Source organism: Eurypyga helias, unplaced genomic scaffold, assembly GCF_000690775.1.
Source record: "Eurypyga helias isolate BGI_N326 unplaced genomic scaffold, ASM69077v1 scaffold5946, whole genome shotgun sequence".
Lineage (NCBI taxonomy): Eukaryota > Metazoa > Chordata > Aves > Eurypygiformes > Eurypygidae > Eurypyga > Eurypyga helias.
In genome coordinates this window covers 209,099-217,592 of record NW_010257138.1, presented here as the reverse complement: position 1 = coordinate 217,592, position 8,494 = coordinate 209,099, and the positions used below count along the sequence as shown (strand labels likewise).

General features: G+C 45.8%; 1 protein-coding gene across 1 annotated transcript in view; it reads right to left on the bottom strand.

Annotated features, from left to right (window-relative positions):
* Window positions 1-8,282, bottom strand: part of HABP2 (hyaluronan binding protein 2) — a 17,694-nt gene extending 9,412 nt beyond the window's left edge. The window contains exons 1-3 of the mRNA XM_010153893.1: window positions 8,255-8,282; window positions 7,076-7,212; window positions 4,161-4,197 (exon numbers count right to left, since the gene is read on the bottom strand). Coding sequence (XP_010152195.1) covers window positions 4,161-4,197; window positions 7,076-7,212; window positions 8,255-8,282 — 202 coding nt within the window. The remainder of the gene's footprint in view (window positions 1-4,160; window positions 4,198-7,075; window positions 7,213-8,254) is intronic.
* Between the last annotated feature and the right edge of the window lie 212 nt (window positions 8,283-8,494).

Here is an 8,494-nt window from a genome sequence, read left to right as displayed (position 1 = left end):
GGTGGAAGCCACTCCGGTGTTTCAAAGACAAGCTATGGTAATGAGCAAAGCTAAGCTACGTACAGAGACATTTTAAAAAGCTCTCCCCTAGGGCCGGACCGATGGCCCCATGGATAATGCTCTGCCTTGAACTGATTATCGACTGCATTATCTTAGTTTTCTCTCCTCATTCATTCGCTTGCAGCCTTTATCTTTATTCTTTCTTTGCTTCTGGAAAAAAAAAAAAAATTCCACTTTTGTACAATAGGTGTTTTATATTTCATATTAAAATAGAACCGTCTTTTTTTCTTCTTTTTTTTTTTTTTTTTACATGCCAACTCTCATTCTCACCAAAAAAATAAAAAAAAGAGAAAAGTTTCACCTCATTTATTGCTATGTCAAGTCAAGACTCCTTTTCCTCAGCTCATTATTTCCACAGGAGCTGAGTCTCGACAGTGTGCAAGTGTTGCAGAAGTGTGTGCCTTGCTGAGGAACAGAAGGATCTCGCTGGAAGATAAGGACATTGTCTACAGTGAACAAAATTAAATTTAATGTGATGTAGTTAAGAAAGGAAAACAAGAAGAGGGGTTTGCCTGAAATGCAGCCTGCAAGCTCGCTTTGTCGGAGGGGAGATTTTGCAAGCGGACTGAAGTTTGAGGGAATTGTCTGAAGGAATCTGATTCTGTTTCCTCTGTTTATTTGCAAAATCTTACTGGGGAACACTGGCTTTTATTCCACAGATGCTTTAAAGAAGTATTCTGATGGACAGAGTAGTCCTTTTTATGGAAAAATATACCTGGTGAAAGTTGTGAAGGATGAACATGGGAGTTACGGCTGCCAAAAGCAGACTGCAAACATTTCCAGTGTGCTTTACAGAGCCTGGTGAGGACTCTCTTGAATCGACAGAGGAAAAACAAGTGCTCCAAATGAGCACAAATAGCTAAACTGCTGTAGAAGCACCTACCATGATTTTTATACCAATTGCTTAGTGTCAAGAAATGACAGTACCGTCACTTCATTTTCTTACATTGGCATTATTTCCTAGCAATGAATTAATCTTTTATTAACAACACTTATGAAATTACTTGCTGTCCCTTTATGAACTATTTTAAGTGCATCCCAGTGGTAAAACCCAGTTGGCCAAGATGCAATTCACATTTTGCAGAATGTCTCCTTCTTGCAGCTCTGGGAGGTGGAGGAGCACAAACCCCCGTTTGCACAGACAGGGCAGATGACTCCCGGGCAATTTTTGGGAGAGGCTAACTCACACCTGAGGCCAGGTTTGCACCTTGGCAGCATGTCTGGGTGGCCAGGGCTGAGGTTGAGCACATGGCACTGACCACCCCCCTAATGGGCTGACAATTATCGTTAAGTGAAATGTTATGACCGAGCTGTAAAGTTAAGGGTGCATGCAGAAAGGGCTCAAAAAACATCAGCAAACCCTTTTGGGTACCTTGGCCCCTGTGTGACTAGTAGGAGCTGGGAAACTGAGCTGCTTGCCTGGGAGACCAGCCCAGGTGACACGAGAGTGCAGCTGATCTGAGAGATCACCAATGTCCATGCTTGATAACCATCCCTCTCTATGGACCTGTGAAACAAAAATAGCTTCTATGGGTCATGTGAGTGATGCTTCCCATCTCCCAGCAACCCTGTGTCCTCCCCAGCTGCATGAAGCAGTGAAAAACAAAGAAGAGAAAACCCTGACTTGGGTACACGATATCAAACTGAAAGATGTCTTCTTACTTTTCATGGCTTCGACACTAAAAAACTATTTGGCTTCCACATCTCTTATTTAAGAAGTGCTCCCATTCCATTTTTTTAATTATTCATAACAACCCATAGGTTTAGCAAAGCAAAAACAACACTTATTTTTTATCTGAGCACATAATTAACGCACAAAGTCTGATACACTGGTTGATTTAAACATATTACTAAATCAGAGTGTTCATTCTTTGTAAGTACTGGAAAACCTTAACATGCTTAAAAAAAGCAGTGATCTGACATTTGTCACTGAAATGTGACTATTACATGAAATTAAATTAGACATCCTGCATGCAAATTTTCAAAGAATAACTTTCCTCTGTGTAGTACAAAAAAATCCCCCCATAATTGATAGGCAGAGATTGACTTTTAAAGCTTCAAATCAGCTTTGAGGTTTGGGTGATCTTTTAAACTGTTCAAGCTTTCATCTGCAGTTTTTCACTTTGCCAAGAACTGTCAATCAAGCGATGGATTTCTGATCAATATCCCCTTGTTCATTAGCTTACACAGGCTCTCTGTTACAGAGAGAACAGATATCCCAAGGCTGGCAGTCACACTGTTTTCAAAACCTTCTCTGGATCAAGTCGTGACTAATGTTCCGAGTAGGACAGTGATGCATTAGGATGCCATTGAGTGACCTGAATTGCGAGGTAACTTTGTTGGACTGCAGTTGTCAAGATGAGTGATGTGCAAAGTTAAAGCCTATTGCCAACACACATCAAGAGCACCAGAAAGTACCCAGCGTTTATTCCAGCTCCCTGAACCTCTGGGGATTGACTGGGATCTAGACTAATTTAAGCAGGATGAGTTTTCCTGCCACCTTTCTAAATACTTCTTCTCTCCAGCACTGAGAAGAACGTAGTGTTATTTTTATGAGGTTGAAATCCTGACTGTATTTTAAATAATGAGATGTCCCCCATTTAATTCTGCAGAGACGAGACCTCACGGTATTTCCTCCCTTCCACGCGGGCCGTGGCTGGGAGTATCTGCGGCTTCAGAAAGAAATTGCGAAAGAAGTGAGAGCAGCTCGCAACAAAGCCAGCCAGCCTTTCAAATAGTTTTGTGCTGTTACTTAAAAGCAGTTTTACAGTGCCTTTTCCTCAGAGGGATGAGCGCTGGATGAAGGCAGATGATGATGGCTGAAAGAGAGGGGACTCGCAGGGCCAGATGGGAAGTGGGAGACTGCAGGGCCAATGGAGGGACAGAGGTAAGGGTTGTAAAGTATCAGCGAGGGAATGAATTAAGAAATTGTGAAAGCTCCATCATTGGAAAACAAAACAGCTGGTTTGCACAAAGCTTGTGCGGAAAAGCCTGAAGCCAGCTACATGGCTCCGTGGCCAAATACTTGCAGAAGCTGAACACTGAGCTCTGATGTAGGAATGATCTGGGCATTTGTTTTCCACACACATTTTAGAAGTGCAACGTTGACTCAGAGCAATAGGCAGTGCTGTATGAGCTACAAGGCTGCTGGACTCGCAGGTTTGACCTGGAAGCCAAAACAACACTGGAATGAACAGGAATGAACGCATAAGAAAAGCCACACTACTTCTTTTTCTTCAGAAAAAAGAGAAAAATGAATGTAATACTTTATTAGCTATAAATTATAAGCTCAGATCTAAGAGCCGCTGAAATCAAGAAAAGAAGGCACAGGGCTTACGTGCAAAAATACTAAACTTAGCAATGAAACCATATCCTCTACATAGTCCAAGTGGGCTGTGAAAGGATGTACAATTCCTCACACAGTATCTACAGATCCTCACACAACATTCATCACAGCTTTTCTCTTATCAACATCTTAATGCTACACAGCCTTCAATGATTTTTCTTGCATGAGCTTGCAAACACTTTCTGAACTTCCTTGCACATTGGAGAAAACCTTTCAGAAATACGTTGCGCTATTAGTTGTATGTTGCGAGAGAAAGTTGGCCTTCATTTATTTGCCCTTCAATTTGCATGCACAGATAGAGTCTTTGCTTATCCTTCTGTGAGGTTTGCAGCCCAGCACCAGGACTTCTCGTACTGTGTCACCCGTGGGTCCCCAAAGCTGTGTTGCGTACAAAAGGCCACGGAGTGGCCAAGTCCTGACTTGGAACAGATCTGTGAGTTGAGGTTGCGTAGCAGTATACCGTGATCAGCGGCAAATCGGTACCAGTGCCATGCCTCTGTTCTGGGCTCCAGCGTGCCAGACAGGTCCTGGCTGGGACCTGATGCAGTGTTGCCTCCTACACTGACACAGAGCCCGTGTGGAGGTCTGAAAGCGCTCAAAATCAGCCTTTCTACTTGCGCCTAGGCCTTATTTTAAGCTCCGCAAACGGTGCATAAAACTCAGTCCTGGGCACTAGCGAAGGCTCTTATTGACCAGGTCACCAACCTCTCAGTTTTGTATGCAGAAGTTAAAGTGAAGAAATGGAAACACTTACCATTCAGCAGGTCAGCCAGGAAGAAGAAACCAGAAGCCTGTGAGAGATAAAAAACGGTCAGAGAATCAGTTTCTGGGGAAGAAACAGCCAGCGCGGAGCTTGGTTTATGACACAAAGTTTCTGCTTGCCCCACTGCTGAACATCCAGATGAGCTTGTTACCCATTTTGGAGATAATGAGGTTGGATTTTAATAGTTCTTTCAAAAGATTATCAAAATGTCTTAAGAAACCCACTGCTGCCAACCACTCATGTAGGAGCTCTGGCTTTTCTGAGCATCCAGCCCAAGCCGCAGGGCTGGTGAGCTTCGGCAAAAAAACTGTCCTGAATTAGTTAAATTGCTTTTTTTTTTGCTTATTAAGTGACTGTGTGCCGACTATTTGTCTAACTCCTCTGAAATACAGACAAAGGCCACCATCCAGTTGGCTGACACAGCCAGTGGGGAGGGCAGAGCGGAGGTCAGACAGCATGGCACGGCCCGGGAGCCTGCGCCCAGCGCAGCCGGTGGGATCTGGACCTCTGAGCTGGAAGGCTGTCAACAACCTTTGGATGGAGGAGAACGTTTCTGGCACTTCCCGTGAGGAAATACCATGTGTCCGACCTCCGACGTGGGGCTCCAGCCTTTCCTGTTTGGCTCACCATCAAGGGCAAGTGACAAAAGGGAACAGAAGAAGGAAAACAGCTCTCAGCCTTTGAAGAGCGTGAGTGAGGCTTGTCTGAAAGGAGATGCACTGACTCCACACCGGGATGCATCCCCCACATGAAGATTTCAGCTCGCTTTCCCTCTTGCTCTAAATCCCAGCTGTGGACAGGATTACCTGTCTGTGACAGGAATATATGTGCCAGCAGTGAGTGTAGAGAAGGAGATTTGAGGCTCCCACTCTTCATCCCTCACATAATTTGTCAGAAGAAAAGGTATTTCCAAACGATTTAACACTCATAATCAAGACAGTATAGATGCACATACACTCAAATATGATTATTATATGCACCTATGCATTTTTACACATACAATTAGCTGTAAATACACACCCTGTTTAGTTGTGCATTATATATAGAAATGGTATATAGGAGAAAGACATTGTCAGCTGGCACTGGTTGTGACAAAGAACGAACGAATCAGATGCAACGCATAAGAAACAGGACAAAAAAAGAAAAAAGCTCAGAATTCACATTTGCGAATATTATCTGGAATATATAAATGAATTTTTGCTTCAGGCACATTTGCGTCCCTCTTGTGTTTGAGCCAGGGAGAACAGACAACTCCAGCGCTCCCTTTCCCACCGCCTTTAATGAGAGCAATGTTTTACCGCTCGGCGGAGCCCCTTTCCAGGTGCGCTGAAGTGAGCCACACACAGGCGTAACTAAATCCTTTGCAGCTGGAAGGACACACGCACTCCCACCATTGCCCCTCCCGAATGAGCGCGGAGATGGCGGTAAAGGAGAAGGCTGTAAAAAGCTCTGCCCTTGGCATGTGTGTTTCTCGAGTGCAGGCACAGGGCTCATCAGATCCTTTGCCAGATCCTGGATGCAATGGAGACTGTAAAAGGAAAAGGTCTAATTGCTCCATCTACAATTAGTGGTAGCATGCATCCATAAACACAGACCCAAACAAACCCTGCAAGTGTCCTCCTTTCTTCTGGAGCAGTAGATGAAACAAAGAACAAGGAAGCAGCAATGGGAGCAGCACGGAGCCAGAAACAGTTCATCTCCCTCCCCAGCGCTCCACAGTGCCTGGTTGCGCTGTTTGTCCGATGGCACTGGAGAGGGTTTGGAGGCAGAAGGGTTTTCTCTGCTTTTGGAATGCCAGAGGGTTTCAGCCCAGGCTGAACGGGGTACAGGACACGACTGCATTGTGCTCTTCTGTGCCTCAGTTTCCCCCAGCTGTAGAGCAGAGATGATGACAGCCTCACAACGCCCAACAGGATGGCTCATGCACCAAGAAAAGAAGAAAGGTGAGAGACCTAGTACTTTACTACACTACTTTCTTTTCCAGGTGACCCACTGAGCCCTCCTGTGCAAGAACTCCTCCACGGGCAGAGCTGACTGCAAAAGGGCAGATACCCTAAACTCCCTCTTTGCAATCAACGGGTGCCCTAGAAAACGTGCAGGTTTCCAGTAACATCCTTCAGGGCAGGCCATGGCTGGTACTCTAGGGTGGCTAAGACCCAAGTTTTGATTCGTGCCTTTGGGTGAAAGCCTCAATCTTCTGCCACAGTGCAAATGTTACTGGGAATAAAAGCCCCTGGAGCACCCGGCATGGAGAACCCAAGAGTTAAACCCAACCTTTATATAAGGCTCCAGTGTCCCGTTTTGTCCTGGAGCTTTTCCCCCTCACTTTCCTGTCACAAGCAGCAGCAGTCACAGGGACAAAATCCCAGGCAGAGCTGACCTCTCAGCGCAGAGACTTTTCTCCTCCCATCTGAGGGTCCAGCCAGCACAGAACCAAATTTTAGCCTCTCCCTGCCTGCAGCTTTCCATGGTGGTGTGCAGCAGAGGAGGGAGAAGCTCGAGGTCGCTCTTTGCTCCGTGCCACGAGGGATTCGGGATGCAGGATGAGGAATGCTGGATGCAAGATATGGGCTGGGGGATGCAGAAGGAGGCGGTTAGGAGGAGGGCACGGGCTGGGGGATGCAGGAGGAGGCTGTTAGGAGGAGGGCAGGGGCTGGGGGATGCAGGGTGGGAGCTGCAGGAGGGGGCTGCAGGAAGGGGTGCAGGCAGGGCAGCGCCTCCCGCCCGCCGTGCCGTATTTGCTCTCGGCCAGCAGAGGAGGATCTTGTCCTTCCGACGAGGTGCGATGCTGAGCCCAACCAGGAGCAGGATTCAAACAAAAGGAGGGGGTGGGTGGAGGGAAAGAGGAGAAATTAGACTGTGGGGCTGGTTTCACCAGTCTCCTTGCTGCAGCTCGACACCGATACTTGGCGTGCTCTCTCCAGAGGGAATAAAATCGCTGGATCCTGCTCGCAGCAGGTCCGCGGAGACGGGGGACGAAGCTGGAAGAATTTGCGGAGAGCAATTTTAAATTTTATTACTTCAGGCTCATAAAAAAGTAACCCTGCAAAAAAAAAAAAAAAAGTGGGAGAGGCATTTTATATGGATACCGGTGCATTGCTGAGCGTGGAGCCTATTACATTTATAGGGATCCTATAAAAAATGTTGGAAAAGTGGCTAAAATACAAAATATCCTAATTTCACCTGACCTTTGTTGTCTGTTGTCATCATCGCAAGGATTAGTGCTTCACTAAAGCTTCGTTTCTCCAAAGAGCCACCAAAACTTTGCTAATGAGGCTTTGCACCAAGGTTAAACACTGCAGACACGTGATACTCCCCATTTTTCCATTTCAGCTCCTCAGGAAAGAGAAACTAATGCAATGTAATAGATTTTAAACAGTTATGCCAGAACCATCAGCTTTCTTGGTCTCGGGACAGAATCCCTACAGCTCTTTCTCAGACAAAAATGTCCAGTTGAAGTCTGGCGATTCTGAATAAAGCCAGGAAGATTTGACCCCAAATTCAAGTGAAATTAATTTCAGCTGCCAAGGGCATTCTGCAGTTGAACTGTTTTACTGTGTCTTGGGGACATTTGCTACCCCTTATTACAATCAAAATGAATAATTAAAACACAAAAGCTGGTGGAGAAACCGGCAGTACAAAGGCGACAACCCAGGGTTAGGCTGTGAATTTACATGTAATTCCAGAGAAAACAGTACAGCTATGCAAGCTGGCATTGCTAAACTGCATCGGTAGGAGTTGGCCTATTCGCTTAATTGCACTAAGTCATGCAAATTCTCCTGCAACTTGCCACAAAGTGGCCCCCGAGTCACAGAAACAAATATTACCCCTTTCATTTGTTCTTCTGTGCAGCCACGGCTTTGCAGCCGAGAAGGAGGTGGGATGGGGATGAACTGGAGAACAAGGATGGGTATTTGATCAACTTCCATCCACGACTGACACAAGGCATGAAGAAGCCACGAGGGCAGACACAACTACTGCCTTTTCGTAGTAAACCCCTTGATCCTGCTGACAGCTCTCAGTGGGAACCTTTGTCTGGGCTTCTCGCCAAAGGAGGAGGGAATCGACAGTTCTGATGCTCTTACAATCGGCCAGATTTTTGCCTGCAACCATCTTGGGTAGTGACAGTCTTTGAACTTCAAGGGAAAGTGGCTTTTCCAGCAATGACATTGTATTTCTCAGCCAAGGCCATGGTTGCAGTATAATGAAAGCAGGGCATGTTATCATCTGGAGCACACATGCAACACGTTGTATTTTTAGCTTGGGAAACCATTCTCTGAAAAGATTCCACCAAAATCTCTGAGTTCTTCACCTCTCTGCTAACA